The sequence below is a fragment of the Miniopterus natalensis genome, chromosome 9, assembly GCF_054644295.1.
Source record: "Miniopterus natalensis isolate mMinNat1 chromosome 9, mMinNat1.hap1, whole genome shotgun sequence".
NCBI classification, from domain to species: domain Eukaryota; kingdom Metazoa; phylum Chordata; class Mammalia; order Chiroptera; family Miniopteridae; genus Miniopterus; species Miniopterus natalensis.
In genome coordinates, this window is record NC_142089.1 from 5,533,492 (window position 1) to 5,555,295 (window position 21,804).

The 21,804-nt window shown below is 43.1% G+C and overlaps 1 protein-coding gene across 1 annotated transcript in view; it reads right to left on the minus strand.

The window, feature by feature from the left end:
* The window catches only part of PEX14 (peroxisomal biogenesis factor 14), a 126,674-nt gene extending 106,708 nt beyond the window's left edge, over window positions 1-19,966 (minus strand). Inside the window, exons 1-2 of the mRNA XM_016214631.2 lie at window positions 19,931-19,966; window positions 1,601-1,648 (exon numbers count right to left, since the gene is read on the minus strand). Of these exons, the coding sequence (XP_016070117.1) occupies window positions 1,601-1,648; window positions 19,931-19,966 (84 nt within the window). The remainder of the gene's footprint in view (window positions 1-1,600; window positions 1,649-19,930) is intronic.
* Between the last annotated feature and the right edge of the window lie 1,838 nt (window positions 19,967-21,804).

The window sequence follows — 21,804 nt, forward strand, 5'->3', positions numbered from 1 at the left end:
CAGAAATCAGTGAGGCTGCCAACTGCTTAGGGCTCCCTGCTAGAAAGAACCTCCCAGGGTTTGTCCAATCATGCCCCCCAAAATGGATCAGCCACTCTCCTGGTGATCAACAGTTAAATCAGGAGATCAAAATTTAAACAGAGACTGAAGAAGTAAAGGACTGAAGAGGACTGTCATGTTCAATTTGGATGTTAGTCCAAAGCCAACAACTTCAGCCCAAGGGGCACTGTGGTGGGCACTGTGGCAGGTCCCATGGGAAACGCTCGGGCTCCCTACCTAAGATACTGGCAAAGCAAAGTCTTCTCTGGCTTTCACACCACCATGACCTCAAGGAAGAAGTCAGGCAATTCCAAGAGAGTGAAATGAAGCCACTGGGGGGCTGGGTGGGAAATGAGCAGTACTTGGTAACAACAGGTGACACGATGACAGTAGTACTCTCCTGAAACAGTCCAAGTGGGCCTGTATTGCCCTGGTCTTTCTGCAGTTCAGCCAAATCCAACTCCCCTCTGCCCTGGAAAGCCTCCAAACAGGCTAGATTTCGGACTTGCTCACACCAGCTAAGGACTTCACATCACCTCCTCCCACTACTGCTAGAAGGAAGGAAGGAAGGAAGGGAGGGAGGGAGGGAGGGAGGGAGGGAGGGAGGGAGGGAGGAAAACAGGCGAAACGAGAGCCCCCCATAGAAACAGAAGCTCAGTGGTAAATCCGTAAGCTTGCTGTCAATATTGAGAGAGAGAAAAAGCTCTGAAAAGTTCAACCTAAAGCTGGCGCCTCCAAAAAACTTGTCTGGTTTGTGCAGAACACGTCTCTCCCCAGCCAACATGACTGACAACAGGCCTTGAAATGCAAAACAGTATAAAATAGGGCCCAGGCAGGAACTCTGGCTCAAACTCCCAGAGCAAAAGCACTTAGTCAAGAAAATCACTTTTGGTACTTAGTAAGCCTCTTCTCTGTCGACAGTATAAGCAGGTACATTGGAAACAAATACCACAAACCTAACTACCAACCAGTACCTGTTCGTCAAGGGCCACCTGAGGTGCTCTCATCTTTTGGAGCAAAGAACAGCTATTCCAGACAATCAAGCAGCAAATTGGTTAGGCCCAGCAACCTCACTCCCACTCAGCCCCCAAAGGTTTCAAGCGCCCCACTAAATACTACTGAGCAGCAGTAAACCAAATGGTGCATCACCAACTGGGGTAGATGCTTTTAGTTCCAGAAAAGACCAGGCTTTGCCCTGGCCAGGTAGCCCACCTGGCTAGAGTGTTGTCCCGAAATGCCAAGGTTGCGGGTTCAATGCCCAGTTAGGATATATACAAGAATCAACCAATGAATGCATAAATAAGTGGAACAACAAACCAATGTTTCTCTCCCTCTCTCATAAAAAAAAAAAAAAAAAAAGACCAGGCTTTAGTAAAGAGATCTCACTAATCCCTGATGCCAGAAAGTCAGAAGTCAAAGGTTACTGACAGGGTTAGCCTCCACACAACACCTACTTTTAAAGGGACACTACTGATGTAAAACTGTAAGATCGTGGGTCTCTTGAAACTCACATTATACTTTAACTATTAGAAAATGATACACCTGTATCCTGGGTTCTTACCAGTGGCTCTCGGGGCATCACATTTTCACTTCCTGGAGTAGAGCTTGGCTGCAAAGAAAAACAGAAACAAAAATAAGATCACAGTGCCACCCAATGGACATCAAAAACTAAAGACATTCTACTCTCAAGCAACACACACAAACCTCTTTCTCGCCACTTTTTCACACTGCAGTGTGTGCTGGGCAGGGTACCTGTAAGAAGTAGCCCGAAGAGTCTAAAGTTCCAGCAAACATGAAGAGGCTGTGTGGGTTCAGTGTCAGCACCTCAACAAGGCTGGTTTAGCTTAGGAGGGCCCAAGACCAGCAGCTGAGCAGCAGGGGCTAAGGACCATCACAAAATCCACAGAAATAGCAAAGTTCAGAGGAAAGGCGTTAAGTAAAACCTCCCTTTGCCACCTCCCAACATTTTGACCAAGAAAGGCAGAGCAAAAGTGGAAAACCATATCCAGCCACAAGGGGGCCCCAGTTGCCCACACTCAGGATTTTTCTCTGGGCATCTATTTGGAGCCAGGGAGTGAGAACTAGTTACCTGGTTCCTACACCAGTCACTGAGGACACTGGTCCACAGTAGAAAAGAATGCCAGGCTTAAATCCTTTTTTCAAAATAAGCTAGTGACAGGCTGACAGATAAACAGACCAACCACCAACCAGCAGGCAGGCAGCATTGTGGCCCACTCACCTGGCTCTAATCTGTTGCCTTCTCCTCTGGATCTCTCCCTTACCCTTACATCTGCCTTCAACCCTTGGCTGGTCTTACCAAAATTTAGAGAAAGGGAAAGACAGAGACAGAGACAGAGACAGATACGCTCGGAGGAAATTTATAAACCTCTAAAAGAATAAAACAAGCAGTTTGAGTGAGTTATGATTGGTTTACTGTTACTGATGTTCAAGCCAATTTCCAATTATCTACAGATAATATCCAGACAAGTGCAGCTAATATGTGGTCTCAGGAGCCAGCCTCCAGCATCCACAGTCCTTCCAGCTAGCTCAAGATGGCAAGTGCCAGGCCTCCTAGGAAAAAGAATAGGAGGTAGGAAAGGGAAGAGTCCAGTCCACAGAGGGTCCCCAAAGATTTCCTTATGCCCAGTTGCCACCACACAGCTGGCACACAGCACAGTGGCAAGGACTGTTGGAAGATGGCCTCTATCTCCTCATCCCAAGTCCTGTCTCAGGAGCTCCTTCTTGTCCCAGGAGAAGGCCAGTCGGCATGAAACTAACTAGCAAGTCTCAGGGCAGTGAGCCTGCTTTCCTCGCGCGCCCCCCTCCCCCCCCCCACCCCGGACTCAGGCATCAATAAGCTCCTGCATTTAGATCTCTAGCCCAGACCCCTCTGAGTTCTACATCCAACTGCCTACCTGCCTCCTCTTGGACTTAAGTCCACAGCAGATTCATAATTCTCTCCCTCTGCCACACATGTCCTTTCCCAGTGTTCCCTGTCTGAGTGAACAGGACAACCTTCCACCAAAATATGTGACTAGAATCCACAAGGCCATCCTTGACAGCTCCTTCTGTCTCACTTGCCAGAGCTAACACATCATCAAGTCCTGCCAATACTCCTTCCTAAATATCCATGGCCTCAGTCCATTCACTTCTCTCCATACCCAGTGCCAGCACCATGGTCCAAGCTTCCAAAATATCCTGCCTGGACCACTGCAGTTCACCCACATCCATGCTGCCTCTCTTCCAATTTATTCTCCACACCGCAAACAAACTATCATTTCTAAATGATAATCTGATCATCTCACCCCCCATCCACCCACCCACCCCAGGAAACAACAACTCTAATACACAGAAAAAACTTCTCAGCGTGGCCTGCAAGGCCTTGCATCTATCTACTCTGACTACATCTCAGGTCTGTGGGCATTCCCCAGCTCTGCCCACAAGAGACACATTAGCCTCCGCTTCCTCTGTCAACTGGGCCCTTGCACATGCTATTCCTTCCTTTCCCTCTTAACTTGTCCTCCGGATCTCAGCTAAGTCACTTCCTCAGGGCAACATTCCCTCTCTGACAGACATGACAGGCTCAAATCTCCCTATTCTACACTCACAGCCTGCACCTCCCCTTCCAGGACTGAGCAGAACTGCACCTTCACGTGTGTCTATCAGATGGATGACTGCGTCCCTCACCAGATTATAAACTCTAGAACTGTGTTTGTTTTTCACTGTATCCCTAACGCCCAGGGCAGGATCAGCCTTCCATAGACATTTGCAGGATGAACGATGGGCAAAAAAGAGGACCATGGTTCTAACTCAGCTAAATGGACTAAATGTCAAAGCTGATTACTTCCTGAAGGCTTCCTTCACTCCATTTGGTAAATACTGAGTTGCTAACATTTACTTAGCTCTTCCTTCACTTAATTCTCACAATAAATTTATAAAATTATTGCTGATGAGGAAACTGAGGCAAGGGAGGTTAACTAACTCATCCATGATGACTCAGCTAGTAACTGGTACTAAAGGGACCTAAACCTTCTAATTAATCAAAATAATCACATTTTGTTTAGACCACATTTTATTAAGCAACAATCTTAATGCTACCCCATAAATAATAATGTAGGTTTTTTGACTAGATGAAACAGTCTAACGCAAACAGCTTTAGTATTTAGGAGGCCTCATTCAGACTTAACCCAAAACTTTCTTCCTGAGAGATCACCAAGGAACTTCCCTTAAATTAGGTTATCTCTTGAATAGCTAATATTTGCCAAAAGGAAACTTTAAACAGTATACAGTACCAAGTCTCTCTCATCATATACCTTTCTGTACCTTTTAAAATTATGAACCATGTAAGTATATTCTGCTTTTAAAATTTTTTAAAGGAAGCTTTCCTCTCATCCCGACACTCAGTCCCTTCTTCCTTAGTGACCCACCACTGATGCTAGCTCCTTGTATTTCCTCCATGATATTCAAAGGGCAGAAGAAGCACATATATGTGTACACGTCCTTACAAAGGCACTTCAAGCAGCAACACTCTCCAAATTCCTCAAGGTTTGGCTTCCCCAAGCCTGCTGGGGTCCCAGCACACCAATGCCAGACCTCCAAACTCAATCTCGGGGCTAAAGAGAGGAGCAAGCGTTTCCCCAAACCATATTCCAACTCACAGTGCTGTCTGAGGTCAAACAGACCTTATCAGTGAATACACAGAGGGCTTCTCGCCAATCTGGGAACTGCCCAATACTAACTATATTCTAGATAATTCTCTAGCGTATCTGCCGTCTAAAATGGTCCATCCCCCATTTCCTGTCTCAGTGTCCTTTAGAAAAGTGTCTCTTGATGACCAAAACAGCCTTCATCTTTACTACTCCCCGTACTGATTTCCTTGATAATACCATCTGAAATTCTTCACCGGGTAACTAGTTCATTATCTATCTCTCCCCACTAGATTTTAAGCTCCTTGAAGACAGGCACTCTATTTTACTGAAGGCTGGTCTTCAGCACTTAGAATATCATTGGTACTCAATAAATATGTGCCTACGCTTCTTTTAATCTAAAAAGTTAAAACAAAACAACCATTCTGTATACATAATCCCCAGTGAGGCAAGCAGAGGAACCAGCAGTGTCTTGTCTTTCCCTGGAACACTTCACCTACCACATAAAACAAAACTGGCCTCTTCTCAAGGCAATGTTGTGGCCTGTTGGTTCTCCACCCTGGGGCGGAATCACCCCCCAGGGGCATTTGAAAATGTGTGGTGTTTCTGGCTATCACAATGACCATGGAGTCCCCATTTAGAGGGTAGGAACCTGGGAGGCTAAATATCCTGCAAAGTATGCAATGAAGAACTACCCACCTAAACCACCAACAGGTCCCTCGGAGGAGCCTGACCACTCCGAGTCCTTGTGCTGGGAGGACAGACCCCAGCTTTAACAGGCAGTTCTACGTGCTGCTTCAAATAAGGAAAAGGCTTGGGCAGCCAACTGATAAAAGCCCAGCACTTCTTTGATGAAAGCCCAGCACTTCTCAAACACCTGCCCCCTACATCAACCCCCTTTGGGTGGTCAAGTCTATTTTCTGTCTTGAGACAGATCCCTACAAATTAAATTCCAACTGGATCCTGGAAATCTTGACAGGGTGGTCTATGATGTTAAAACCAGTAATAATAATAGTAAGGTTTAAAAACCACAGCTGAAGTCTATTGCAAAGGTGTAAAAAGCAGTCTCTAGGTGATCCACAGTCAGGATCCTTCAGGGCCAGACTGCAAGAGCTGGGAGGGAAGAGCAGAGGCAGAAGCCTGCTTTAAAGACAGATGGACACACAAAAGAGACCCAGTGGCAGAGAGAAAAAGGCTCTCAGTTTAACAGACAAAAATGCTCTTGTTCCTGTTGCCCAGGCACTGACCTTCCCCAGCCAGGTCAGCCCATGTGCTGACCTTGCTGCACAGCAAAGATGAACAGCACACACAGCTCAGGTCTGAGCAACCAGAAGGACACCCAGGTCTAAGGTCTAGGCGCGCTCACCTGAAACCTGCCAAGTGATGGCGTAACTCTGGGCACATCCTAAGCTGGTCTGGTCTATAGTTCTTTGCTGAAGAGTAAGATCCAATTCAACAACGAATTTTTGAGAGGCACTGGCACAAGGGCGAGCATGTGAGCTTTGGCATTAATAACTGAGTGGCTGTGGGTATACTGCCCAACCTCTCAGAGCTGGCTTCCTCCTCTAGGGGGCAATGGGGATAATACCAGCACCTCCCATTCAAGATGAGGTGAAGTAAGGGAAGCTGTACAATGTCACTGCTCTGCTCAAAATCACCAGTAGGCTGCTGCTCTGTCTCAGATGGAGTAACAGGGGCCAGATTTACCTTCCCGCTGCAAACAGCTAGAAAACTAAATAAAATAATTGGCACCAGTGTTTGTAGACACTGGACAGCAGGCAGTACAGGATTGTGATTCCTGACAGGACATAAGCAAACAATATGACCCCTAAGATCACCCTGGCTGAACATTTCAGGCCAAGGAGAGCTGGGGGAGTGTGTGGGGGGGGGGGGGGGGCCAGCAGAGCATGGCAGTCTCACTGAGAGAAGTTGGGGTTCAGGGAGACCAAGGCAGCTGAAAGTTGCAGGACAGTGCTCCAGAGAGGGGAGAGCTATGCAGAAAGAGAGCTCCAGAAATCTGCACAGAGGTTCCCTTAAGTTTTTGCTGAATATTAAAATTTGTGCATGCACAGAATGAAACCCCACGAGGCTGAAAAAAGAGTGATGAAGTAGCTGTGAGCTGAACAGTGCCCAGAACCCTCACAGGTCTCACAAGTCCCAAGCACCAGAGTGGAGTGTCCTCCTGCTCACTCAGTAGAGACCAGGAAGGGCCACATCTTGGTGGGGGAGTCAGATTATCCCTAGGGTAAAAGCAACCCTAGATCTACCCTAAAAAGCTTAAAAACAGGACTTGAAAGAATCAAAATGAACCAAAAGGAACTTAAGTACCCACCAGAACAAAGCTCAACACTCTGTAAGGACCACGAAATCCAGAGCTTCAACAATGTAAAATTCAGCCTCTGGCATCCAGTCAAAAATCTCAACATATGTCAAGAAGCAGGAAAGTGTGATCCATAATAATAAGAAAAATCAGAAAAAATAATTAGGAGGCAAGAACATTAAAACAGTATTATAACTTTATTCAAGAATTTAATTCAAACAAGAATATCAAATCATTATGTTGTATACCTGAGACTAATACAATGTTGTATGTCAATTATACCTCAAATTTTTAAAAAATCATAATTTAAAAGAAAACACAATCATAATGAGGAAAGAAATATAAGGTATAAAAAAAAAGTAGAATACATTCAGCGGCCACAGCCACTGAGCAGATCGGACTCCTCTCGGTCACCGGCCTCACTCCCCTTCCTTTGCAACAATGTTTGACAAAACCGATATGGCTGAGATTGAGACATTCGATAAGTCAAAATTCAAGACAGAAACACAACAGAAAAATCCACTGCCTTCAAATGAAACAACTGAGCCGGAGAAGCAGCAGGCGAATTGTAATGAGGCAGCACCACCAATGCGCACTGTACGCTCCACACACACTGCCTCTTATTTTACTTCTTTTAGCTGTTTAACTTTGTAAGATGCCAAGAGATTGGATCAGATTAAATGACTGTGCTGCCCCTTTTCACATCAGAGAACTACTGACAAGGAAGGCTGCACCTGCCTGGCTGGCTGGCTGGCAGGGAAGGAAAAGAACTTGCATGTTTGTGAAGGAAGAAGCTGTGTGGGATGACAGTGAAATCTAGAGTAGAAACCAAGCCGGTCCAAAGTGTCCTGCAGGCTGTAAAATGCAGTTTAATCAGAGTGCCATTTTCTTTTTGTTCAAATTATTTTAATTAATTGGAATGCTTGATTTTTTAATACGCAAATAAAGTTTTCAAATGTGAAAAAAAGAATATAGAGATGAAAAATATAATACCTGAAATAAAAATTTCACTGAATGGAATGACAGCCGATTAGATACTGCAGAAGAAAAGGTAAGTGCACTTGAAGACATGGCAGCAGAAACAGACCCAAACGAAGAACAGAGAGGGGAGAAAGACTAAAAAAAAATTTTTGAAGCAATAATGACTGAAAATTTTCCAAGTTTGATGAAAACTACAAATTCACAGATCCAAGAAGCTTAACAAGCTCTCAGCAGAGCAAACAAAAGCATATTAAAGCACATCATAATCAAACTGCTAAAAATCCATGACAAAAGGAAAATCTTATAAATAGCCAGAAAAAGAGAGAAGCATTACCTACAGGTAACTGATCAAGATTAAGAGTGACTTCACATTTCTGATCAGACTATGCAAGCCAAAAAATAAAATGGAATAGTATCATTAAAATGCCCATGGGGAAAAAAATGTCAACCTAGAATTCTAAATCCACTGACAATACATTTCAAAAATGAAAATACCAGATGAAAACTTGATCTACAGAAAAGAAAAATCCCAGAAATTATGTATATGATGGTAAATATAAGCAATATTTTAAATATATATTTTTTTGTTTGAAAAAGATCATTTAAAATGTACTGTGTGGTTTATGACACGTGGAAGTAAAATCAATGACACTAATAGTATAGTGGATGAGAGGGGAACTAGAAGCATACTGTTGTTAGGTTCTTACATTATATATTAATTGGTAGACTATCATTTGAAAGTAGTCTGTGGTAACTTAAATTAACATATTATAAACCTTAGAGCAATCACTAATAAACAAAAAACAACCAAAAAAGTAGAGGTACAGTTAAACCAAGAATACAGATAAAATGAAATCCTGAAAAACAATTCAATCCAAAAGAAGAAAACAGGGAACAAAAAACAGATTTTAAAAATTGTAAGATGGGACTTAAATCCAACCATAAATTAAACACTACAATTAAAAGAGATTGTCAGACTGGATGAAGGGAATGGGGGAGGGGCAACAAGACCTAGCTGTCTAGGCTGTCTATCAAAAAGCCCACTTTAAAGAAAAAAAGCCAAAGAATGGAAAATGATATACCATGCAAACACTAATCATAAGAAAGCTGCAGTGGCAATATTAATTTCAGGCACTTCAAAGTAACAGATATTGCCAATGATAAACAGGGACATTTCAAAAATAAAGGGGTCAATCAAGAAGACATCATAATCCTGAGTAAGTATGTACACAATAACAGAGTTTCAAAATACATGAAGTAAATCAGGCAGAATTAAAAAGATAAGTAGACAAATCCACAGTTACAGTTGCAGACATTAATAATCCTCTCTCCTTAACCAAAAGTCAGTAAAAATACAGGAGGCCTAAAAACACTGTCAACCAACATAGCCTGACATTTGTAGAACACTCCGACAGCAGAATATACATTATTTTCAAGTTCATAAGGAAAATTCACCAAGACAGGCCACAAAACAAATCTCAAATTTAAAAGATTTGAAACTATACAGAGTATGTTCTCTGGCCACAGCAGAATTAAACCAGAAATCGATAACAGAAAAAAATCTGAACAAATCCCAAATATTTGGAAATTAAACAACAGACTTCTAAGTAATCTATGCGTCAAAGAAGAAACCAGAGGGGAACTTAGAAAATATTCTGAACTGAATGAAAATGAAAACACAGCATATCTAAATTGTGGAATGCAACTAAAGCAGTGCTTAGAGGAAAATTTACAATTTTAGGTACTGACTTTAGAAAAGAAGATAGAAAAATAAGAGCAAATGAAACCTGGAGGAATAGAAGGAAATAAATACATGATATAAAAATTGCAAACAGAGGAAAATCAATTAAATAAAAGCTTGTTTTCTGAAGACACTAATTTCCAATATTATAAATGGAAAAGAGGAAATCACTACATTTCTACAAACACTTAAAAGATAATAATGAAATATTATTAAATACTTTAAAACAACAAATTTGACAACTAAAATAATATGAACAAGTTCCTTGAGACACAACATACCAAATTGACACTAGGAGAAAACAGAAAAGTTTAATAGCCTTATATCTACTTTAAAATAATACATAATAATTTAAAACAAAAAAGGAAAGAAAACTATAAATCAATATCCCCTCATAAACATAAATCTAAAAATCCTTAACAAATACTGACAAACCAAATCCAGCAATATATAAAAAGGATAATACATTATGACCGAGTGGAACTCACTGGACACATGCGAGATTGGTTTAACATTTGAAAAATCAATCAACATAAATCAAAAGTTAACAGAATAAAGGAGAAAAACAGTAAGATCAACTCAACAGAGAGCAAAAGGAGCACCTGACAACACTCAGTGAATTAAAAATAAAAGTTGAATCTCCTCCACTTGATAAAGGGCACCCACAAAAAAGCTATAAGCTAGCATCGAATTTAAATGTGAATGACTGATGCATTTCCCCCAAGATGAGAAACAGAGCAAGACTGTCTCCTCTCATTACTCCTTTCTACATTGTACTAGAAGGCCTAGACTTATGTACAACACTGCAAGAAAAATAAAGGCATATATTGGAAAGAATTAAAGCTGTTCCTAGGAATAAACTTAACCAAGGATGTAAAAGACCTGTACTCGGAAAACTAGGTGACACTGAAAAAAGAAATAGAGAAAGATTTAAACAAGTGGAAGAATATACCATGTTCATGGACTGGAAGAATTAATATCATTAAAATGTCCATACTACTCAAAGCAATTTATAAATTTAATGCAATTCCTATGAAAATACCAACAGCATATTTCACAGACCTAGAACAAACATTTCGAAAATTTATATGGAACCAAAAAAGACCCCGAATAGCTGCAGCCATCTTGAGAAAAAAGAACAGAGTGGGAGGGATCACATTACCAGACTTCAAACTGTATTACAAAGCCACTGTAATCAAAACGGCCTGGTATGCGTACAACAACAGGCATATAGATCAATGGAACAGAACAGAGACCCCAGAAATAGACCCACACCATTATGGTCAGTTAATATTTGACAAAGGAGGGAAGAGTATCCAATGGAGTAAAGACAGTCTCTTCAATAAGTGGTGCTGGGAAAATTGGACAGATACATGCAAAAGAATGAAACTAGACCACTAACTTTCACCATACACAAAAATAAACTCAAAATGGATAAAAGATTTAAATGTAAGTCACGAAACCATAAAAATCCTGGAAGAAAACATAGGCAGTAAAGTCACAGACATGACACATAGTGGACTTTTCACTGATACATCTCCTAGGGCAAGAGAAACAAAAGAAAAAATAAACATATGGGACTACATCAAACTAAAAAGCTTCTGCACAGCAAAAGAAAACAGCCTCAAAATACAAAGGAACCCCACGGTCTGGGAAAACATATTTGCCAAGGATGCATCTGATAAGGGGCTAATTTCCAAAGTGTACAAAGAACTCATAGTGCTCAGCAAGAGGAAGACAAACAACCCAATTAAGAAATGGGCAAAGGACTTAAATAGACACTTCTCCAAAGAGGACATACGGATGGCCAAGAGACACATGAGAAAATGCTCAATGCCGATAATCATCAGAGAGATGCAAATTAAAACCAAAATGAGGTATCACCTTACACCTGTCAGTATGGCTGCCATCAACAAATCAACAAACGACATATGCTGGCGAGCGTGGCGAAGGGGGAACCCTAGTACACTGCTGGTGGGAATGCAGACTGGTGCAGCCACTATGGAAAACAGTATGGAGATTCCTCAAAAAATTAGAAATGGAGCTGCCTTTTGACCCAGTGATTCCACTCCTAGGAATGTATCCTAAGAATCCTGAAACATTCATCAGAAAGAATATATGTACCACGATGTTCATAGCAGCACAGTTTACAATAGCTAAGATCTGGAAACAGCCCAAGTGCCCACCAGTAGATGAGTGGATTAAAAAGCTGTGGGACATTCACACCATGGAGTACTATGCAGCTGTAAAGAAGAAGGATCTCATACCCTTTGGGACAGGATGGAGGGACCTGGAGAATATTATGCTAAGTCAAATAAGCCAGGCAGCGAAAGACAAATATCACATGATCTCGCTTATACGTGGAATCTAAAGAACTTAATAAAATGATGAACAGAATAGATTCAATGACATGGAAGCATAGATGAGACTGATGAATGTCAGAGGGATGGAGGAGGACGGGTGGGTGGGGGGAGAGAGAGTAACCAAAGAATTTATATGCATATATGCACAACCCAAGGACACAGACAATGGTGGGGAGAGGGACTGGGGAGGGGGAAGGGATGGGGTGGAACGGGTCATTGGGGAGAAAAAGAGACATCTGTAATATTTTAAACAAAAATAAAATTTAAAAAAATAATAATAAAAAATAATAATAATAAAATAAAATAAAGAATTAAAGCTGTTTTTATTTGTGGATAGCACTATCATCTTCAGAGAAATCTACAAAAAAGTTATTAGAATTATGAGTTTAACAAGGTTGCAGAAATAAGGTCAACACACAAAACTCAATTTTATTGAGTTTTTCTGTTAACTTGGTGACTTATATACTCATACTGAACAACAAAAAATTAAATATAAAAAGTAAAATCCATGAATATAATAACCAGCAAAAATATGAAATGTTTATAGAGAAACAAGAGAATGTGTACAGACCTACACACTTAAAACTAAAACACATTATTGGGAAAAATCAAAGAAGGCCTAAATGGAGACACATACCACGTTAATGAATTAGAAGATCAATATTGTTAGGATGTCAATTCTCCCGTAAACTGATCTATAGATTCCACATAATTACAATAAAAATTCCACCAAGCTTTTTTGTAGGAATTGATAAACTGATTCTAAGATTTATATACAAATACAAAAGACTAGAGCTAAAACAATTCAGAAAATGAATACAGCCTGGCCAGGTGTGGCTCAGAGGTTGAGCATGGACCTATGATCCAGGAGATGGAAGTTCGATTCCTGGTCAGGGCACATGCCCAGGTTGCCGGCTTGATCCCCAGCAGGGGGCGTGCAGGAGGCAGCTGATCAATGATTCTCTCATCATTGATGTTTTTCTCTCTCTCTCCCCCTCTCCCTTCTTCTCTCTGAAATCAATAAAGATATATTTTTTAAAAAAGAAAATGAATACAGAAAATGAATCTTAAATACGTGATTTCAAGATTATGCAGTAGGACAGACATATGTATAGACAAATGGAACAAAACAGAGTCCAGAAATTGATCTTTGTATATACAATGTTTTTAAATTTTTGACAAAGGTGGCAAGATAATTCAATGCAGAAAGGGTAATCTGTTAAACAAATGATGATGGAACTGACATCCACATGGGGGAAAAACAGGCCTCAGCCTTTACAAATAAGCACAGGAAAAGATACTCAAAATTATTAGTTACCACAGAAATGTAAACTCAAACCACAGTACCACCACACACTCACTAGAATAGCTAAAATTAAAAAGACAGACGACATCAAGTATTCTTGTAAACATGGGGCAACTGGAACTCTCATACACTGCTGATGGGAAAGAAAACCAGCACAACTTTGCAAACTCTTAGGCAATTTATTATAAAACTAAACGTGCAACTACATGACCCAGCAATTGCACTCAGATATTTATCAAGAAAAATGAAAACATATCCCCACAAACACTTATACATGAATATTTATAGTAGCCCCAAACTAGAAACGATCATGTGGGAACAGACTATAAGGTGACTCTGATGATCCCCACCTCCTGGCATTCATACACTAGTTTTGTCCCCTTGAGTGTGGGTGGTACCTGTGACTTACTTCTGGCAAAGGCGACAGGATGCATGTAACTACATGTACATGGTTACAATACATAAGACCGAAATGTCCAATTTGCGAAGAGATTTTCTTCCTTGCTGGCTGTGAGGAAGCAAGTGTCCATGTTGAGAAGACACACTTGACAGCAACCTCAGCCCCTCTGACTGGAGTCCATAAGGAACTGAATGCTGTCTACCACCACGGGTTAGAAACAGATCGTTCCACCCTGGCTAGCGTGGCTAAGTGGTTAGAGCACTGGCCTGCAGAATGAAGAGTCCCGGGTTTGATTCCAGCCAAGGGCACATACCTAGGTCGCAGGCTCAATCCCTGGCCCTGGTCGGGGGTGCATGTGAGAGGCAACCGATCAATGTGTCTCTCTCACATCGATGTTTCTCTCTCTCTCTCCCTCTCCCTTCCACTCTCTCTGAGAAGCAATGGAAAAAATATCCTCCAGTGCAGATTTAAAAAAAAGAAAAGAAAAGAAACAGATCCTTCCCCTGTCCAGACTCAGATTACAGCCCCAGCAGACACCTTGATAGCCACCTGGGAGACTCAGCTAAACTGTGTCCTGATCCTGACCTGTGGAAACTGAGACAATAGATGTAGGTTGTTTTAAACTGCTAAGTCTGTGGTCATACTCTTATGCATCAATAGATCATGAATATAATCCTAATGCCCACCAACTGGTGAACATATCAACAAATGCTGGTCTATCTGCACCACAGAGTACAGCTCACTAACAAAAAGTACTGAATACAGTGCTGATGCACACAACACAAAGTTCACAAATACTCTGGGCAAAAGAAGTGACGCAAAAGAGTATGTGCATTATGAATTCATTCACATGAAATTCTAGGGAAGACATGATAATCTACAGTGACAGAAAGCAGTTAGATTTCCTAAGGCCAAAGACCAAAGGCCAGGAATTTCTGGGAAGCAACATGAGGGAACATTCAGGAATACTGGAATTGTCCTGATTTCACTGGGATGGTGGTCACACAGGAATATATATATTTGTCAACATTCACTAAACTGACCACAACACACCTACTTAATTCCACAGTAAAGTTTTTGGCCACAAGAAATTTGTGACTCAATAAGATATTAAACTAAGGAATTACAAATATTAGCAAAGTTGCAAAGAAAGTGACGTTTAGAAAAAGCTATCTTCACAGTGGAGAAATCTGATAGACACTACCTTAACCAAGCAATCAAACGTATCCTCAATAATGGAACAAACCAGTGTTACAGGCCTCCTGATGTGACTCACCGAGGACACAATGACAGCCATGCAGTATTCTCACAAAAAATGTTTAACCTGGATCTAAACGTGAGGAAGCAAATCAGACTAATCCAGGTAGCGGACACTACAGAACAAATGGTCCGGACTCTCCTGAGCATCAGTATCATGAAAAATGAAAAGGCAGGTGAACTCACCAGAAATGCATACGTATGTTCACAAAAAGGCATATAAAGTATGTATTTTCACAGCAGCACCAACTGTCATAACCCAAAAGGTGAAACAATCTACATGTCCATTAAGGGCAGAACGGTTAATAACAAATAAATGGACAAATGTGTTCACACAATGTAAAAACTATATATAGCAGTAAAAGTGAAATGTCCCTGTTCACAACATGGATAATCTCATAAATGTAATGATGAGTGAAGGAAGCCAGACACACTTTATGATTCTGTTTATATAACGCTCAAAAACAGACAAAATTAACCTATGGATTTTAAGTCAGAATAGGGGCAACCTCTGGGGGTTAGACAGTGATGGACACTAGCAGGACTTCTGAGGTCCTAGTAATGTCTGATTTATTGATCTGGGTACTGGTTACAATTCACCTAGCCAGACAAACAATTTGTATGTTCTCTGGACATATGTTAAACTTCAGTAAAAGATCTTTTTTTAAATGTTAAAGGCTAGGGAACCATCCTACATTAAAGCAGACGAAAGAGATCAGTCAACACAATCTGTTTCTTGATTGGATCCTGATATTTTTAACTGGGAAAATTTGAATGTGGGCTGTATTAAGTAATATTTTATCAATACTAAATTTCTTTCATGACGATATTGTAGTTATGTAAGAGAATAACCTTACTCTTATGAAAGGTGAAGTATTACAAGATAAAATATTGTGATGTCTGTAACTTACTATCAAATCCTTTAAAAAAAAAAAAAGATACATCAGGAGCCCTGGCCAGGGTGGCTCAGTTGGTTGGGTATCATCCTGTGCACCAAAAAGACTGCCGGTTCAATTCCCAGTCAGGGCACATGCCCGAGTTGCCGGCTCCACCCTGGGCAGGGGGAATGCAGGAGGCAGCCAATTAATGTTCCACTCTCACATCCATGTTTCCCTCCTCCTCCCTTCCTCTCTTTCTTAAAAAAAATATATATGTGTGTGTATATATGCACACACACACATATATATGGAGACTGAGATAAAACAAATTCAATGTAAACTGTATCTGGTGAAGCTTTTATGGGAGTTTTATAGCTCTCTGTATTATTCTTTCAACTTTTCTATAGGTTGGGAAATTTTCAAAATAAAAAGTTGAGGGAAAAGCTCTCGTTTGCACTGCTGTCATTCAAGAGTCCTTAGCCTTCCCAAACTGCATGTAGAGACTTAGAGAAGAAAACTCACTCTCACTGAGCACTTAGTATGCATGACATGCTTTGTTATTTTTTTAATTTCTTTATTGGCTTGAGAGAGAGAGGGAGAGAGAGAGAGAGAGAGAAACGACGATTTGTTGTTCCACTTATAGATGCATTTATTGATTGATTCTTGTATGTGCCCTGACCAGAGATGGAAGCTGCAACCTTGGCATATCAGGACAACACTCTAACCAACTGAGCCACCCAGCCAGGGCATGACATTCTCTTTACATCTGTGACTTCAATTGACTCTCAGAGCAACCCTCCAGGGTAACTTATTACTCCCATTTTACAGAGGAGAAAATTGATGCTCAGAGAGGTGGAGGGACAAGTCCAATAGTTAGAGAGTGCTAGGGTTCAAACTGAAGTGTGTCAGACACAAGGCCCTGCTATCCCACCCCATAACATCTTCCTTGGGCTCTTCTCCTTTCCCTGCTTCTGTTTTCTCAATACAAAATTTACTATGTCCAGTGAGCCTCAATAGATTTGAAATCTATGCTCTGTAATAATACTCAATATTCAACAACCATTAGACAAGCAGATTGAACCATGCCTCTACTCTCCACTGAAGACAGAAAAGTTGGTGGGTAAGTATGGAAATAGGGATAACATTTCCTCTTCCTATGGGCCATAACATGTACAGACTAGACGGGACTTTAATCAGAGATTAGACAGCAACATGGGGAAGCCAGAGCAAGGATATGAATGAAGCAATAAATGCAATCCCAACAGACCGTCCTGAAGGCAGACTACGACGACTATGCTATTATGAAAAAGTAAGTATATCCCTGAAATCTAAAAGTCGCGAAGAACAACTAAGATAAACACCAGCATTTGGGGTGTTCCTTTAAATTTCAAGGAAATTACTTCAGAACAAATAACTTTAGTGGACAACATAAAAAATCATACCCCAAAAGACATTATAATAGGGCTTGAGGAAAAGTTTAGATCACTTGTGAATGAAAACTCAGAGTTTCTTGAATGGAATTATAATAGATAAGACACTATGTCAGGCACTGTTCTAAAATAACTCATTGAATCCTCAAGGGTAACCCTATGAGACAGGCACTAGTGTCATTCCTCTCTTACAGCTGGAGAATCTAAGGCCAGAGAAGTTAATATTTATCCACCATCACTCAGCTGGTCATAGTGGGGCTAGGACTCGAAGCCAGTGGGGATGGCTTCAGAGCTCACGCTTTTAACCACCGCTCTACACTGCCTGTTAAGGACGAAAGCGTTGGTTATACATCCTTCATCTTTCAAAATGAGATACTGAGGCCACAAGGCCCACTAACAAACTTCTATGAGACAGAATACTGCCTCAGCCCCACGCAGTAATGCAGCTCGTACCATATAAGCCAAGTTTGGGGGAATTCTCCAAACAGTTCCTTCCATTCCACTCTGCTTTGACTAGAGAAAAAGGAAACCAGGTTTACCAGGACTTAAAAATGAAATGGTGGCTCAGCTGGTAGGGCATCAGCCTGTGCACTGGGCACCTGCCAGCTCCATCCCCAGTAGGGGGTGTGCATGAGGCAGCCAATCAACACTGCGCTCTCCCATTGATGTTTTTCTCTCTCTCTCTCCCTTCCTCTCTCTCTAAAAATCAATAAATTATTCTTTCTAAAAGAATGAAATGGCAAGTAACTGGTAAAAAGAGCCGGTTCACTTGAAAAGTGTGCTTTTGCAGCTTATTGTTAGAAAGTGGGAGAATCTGGCATGAAGAGTTCGTTTTCCTCCAGGTTGCCAGTGTATTCTGATGCAATCCCATCTCTACCAGCTTTGGAAAGGAGGGCAAAGGAGAAACGGAGCTGAAAACCAAATAAGCGCTGGCCAAGTCCCCTTAAAGGACCTTACGTCCTTTCCACATGTACAGAGACGGCAATTTCCAGAACCAAAAAAAAAAAACCTCTGGGTATTAAATGGCTCCAAGTGGCAAGGTTTTTAGTAATGCTCACAGCACCAGCAAATAGAAGAACCAGAGGCTGAAGTCACCCGTTAGTCCCAGCCTGTGGGCATTCCTAACATATAACAGTTGAGCGAAGCCCAGATTCTGAGGAGTCTCAGCATTTCAGCAAGCTCACTGGGGTAAAGCAAGAAAGGAGGGGCCCCCCTCTCAGGACACTCCTCACACTCGGGAATTCCTGACAGCCAGGCGGCCAGCATCGGCCCTAATGATTCCCCATGTTTTACCATCCAGACATCTTCTTTCTGAATCATTCCCTCTGCTAATGGAAGCCGGCCTGGGGAACACACAACTCCTCTAAGTGCGATTCCCATAATAAACTTGTCATGAAGAACAGAGGAGTAAGGAAGGAACACCAAGCGGCCGGAAGGAAGGAAAACGCCAGCAGGCCGCTGCAAAGTCCACAGGTGTTTCAAGGGGGCGACAGGCGAGTGAGGGGGTCCAGGACGGCACCATTTCCTCCGTCCTCTAATTCCAACTAAATTTAAACACTTTCGGCTCACGGGTGGAGTCGCGCACACCTGGGCTTTAAATCCAGGCTCAGTCGGGCACAGGATCAAGGGCACGGCACAGCCCCTTTAGGATCCACTTCTGCAAAATGGTGGTTAACGGCCTGTGCACTTCATAAGGGTTCAAGTGAGCACTGAACGAGATGATAAACGTAACTGGTCCTGGGCATGACAGCACACACGCGGGGAACGCGGGGAACGCGGGGTGCGGCTCAGCCCGCCTCGGCCCTAGCCCCTCCGCCACGGGACCACCCGGCCCTCGGAGGCCTCGTCGCCCCACCGCTTCCCGACAGCGGGCTGCAGGCATGAGCCCTGGTCCTCAAGGTCCCCTTCCTGGATGCTGTGAGGTTTGGCTGAACCTGTGGCTGAAAAGCTAGATCGGCGCTCTCGATCCAGAAAAGCACCCTCGGGGAGGCGAGGGCCGAGCCTCAGCCCCAAGCCCCGTGGCGTCTCTTGTTTACATGGAGTCCCATTCCCACCAACGCGCTGAGAGGCTCCGACCCTCCGGCTGGCCTAGGGGAGCGCAAAGGTGGCTAACGACGGAGGGGGGCTGCGGGGCCACCCCAGGAGGCGGAGGCTGGGGGGGGGGCCTGATGGAGTCAGGCCCCTCCCGGGAGCAGCAGCCCGGAACCCCCGAGCCTCTCACTCCCCTCCTCAAGCAGCAGCCCTCGCAGCCCAAGGCTGGGGGCTTCTCGACGGTCCCGCCACCGCCCCGGCCAAGCTCAAGGGAGACCCCCAGGGGCCGGCAGGTGGGTAGTGGGACCTGCGGGCGCCCCGAGCCCGGCTGGGGAAGGTGGTCAGTGAGGGGTCACCGGGGGAGGGGCCGGGCGGCGAGGACCTGGGAGGGGCGGGGCGGGGCCGCGCGGGGGCAGGGGGGCCGGGCCCCGATTTCCGAGGCGCAGGGTCCGCACTCGACTCCCCGCCGCACCCCGAGCGCCCCGTGCAGCTGGGGTCTCCGCCACCGCGGCCGGGCAGTCAGTCCCACTCCCCTCACCTGGCTCGGCTGCTCTGCCTGCTCCGAGGACGCCATCTTTCTGAGGCCTGACTAATCTATCGCCGCCGGGCGAGGCTTCTCCCAGGCGCCCTCGCTCCCGCTCTCGCGCCCAGACTGAAGTAGCCGAAACCGAGCGTGTCGATAGGGGGGGTCCCAGGCGCGGTTTTCATCAGGTCTCTGCTTTCCTCCCATAAAGACTCGAGGTCGGCCCTTTTTGCGTACTTATCTGTGTATTTTTCTTACTGAATCAAACCTCTGCCCATCCCCACAGCGCACTGGGTTTATGTAGGGACTCGCTGAGTATTGAATGAATGAATGAATGAATGAATGAATGAATGAATGAATGAATGAATGTGAAAAGGCTTGGAAATTAATTAATGGTTCCGTTCAGTTACCACTTATTGAGCGCCTACTCTTTGCCAGGCACTTTGATAGGCGCTAGAAATAAAAAGATCCAAGACTCAACCCCTGCTCCCAAGGGCAAGCCAAACACACACACACACACACACACACACACACACACACACACACAGTTTCAGCATCTTGGAGAAGATAATAGTGTGCAGGCCTACTGGGAGGACACAGAATAGGAGGCTTCTTGGAGAGTAGAGTGCAAATGTGAAATTTAAATGTACACAAAAGGGTTGGGTTGCATACGTTTCAACTATTAGTTCATGTTGTAGCTGTGGTTTATTGGCTGTGGAGTTTTCAAGAGTGATGCCTCATTTCACAGTTCCTTCTACCAAACACTTTTAGTTTTTTAAATATGTTTTTATTTATTTCAGAGAGAGGGAGGGAGGGAGGGAGGGAGGGGGAGAGAAAAGAAAGAGAGAGAGAGAGAGAGAGAGAGAGAGAGAGAGAGAGAGAGAGAGAGAGAGAGAGAGAGAAACATCAATGATGAGAGTCATTGATCGGCTGCCTCCTGCACGCCCCCTGCTGGGCATCAAGTCTGAAACCCGGGCATGTGCCCTGACCGGGAATCAAACCCTTATCTCCTGGTTCATGGGTCAGCACTCAACCACTGAGCCACCCCGGCAGGGTCTACCAAACACTTTTAAATGGCTGCCCTTTTCTTATGAGATAATACCTCCTTTCCTTTCATGAACAAAATATGAGACTGACCTTGAATGAATGTGGGCTGACAATTATTTCTTGTTTACATAAAAGGACACTTTTAATGGAGGAACTGTTTTGATAATTTTTCTTATTATTTTAACTTAAATATTGGGTTTTCATGGGGGAAAAAACACAGACTTTTCCTTAAGTAGCAGTATTAGAACAAGGACCAATATATTGCCAAGCGGCATATGGACAATCTCAGTGATGTGGTTCGCCTTCCCTCTTTCCTCTCTGATGTCTTTTAGACGCTAATGTTTAACTTATTTACCGAATTTTGTTATGCGTCCAACCCAACTTACAGAGCTTGGAGCAGGGGATGGAACGGAAATGTGTGAGTATCGTATGCTTCTCTGTTATGTTGTTCAGTAAGACTGAAAACTACACTCATCAATTTTTTAAACTGACTTCCTTCTGGTTGACCTGAAACATGGGACATCTTACAGATCTTTTCAGGTTGGAAAGGGAAAACAAATGAACGCAGGACAATGACAGGCTTTTATTTAAGTATTAAAAGTACGCATGTATACGTGTAAATAGGAGTGCTCTTACAATTCAAGGGAGTATGCATGCGTGTCCTCCATACGGCAAAATAAATCCCTGTTGAGCTCCTTTTGATCGCGCGACTGCCGCTGCTAGATATAAGGTAGGGAAAAAAACTCCTCCTAGATCGAATTGCGCGACGTAACCCAGTCGGCTTTGCACCCGGAGACTACAGCTCCCAGCATGGCCCGGGGCCCGCACGCGATTAGTGTTCA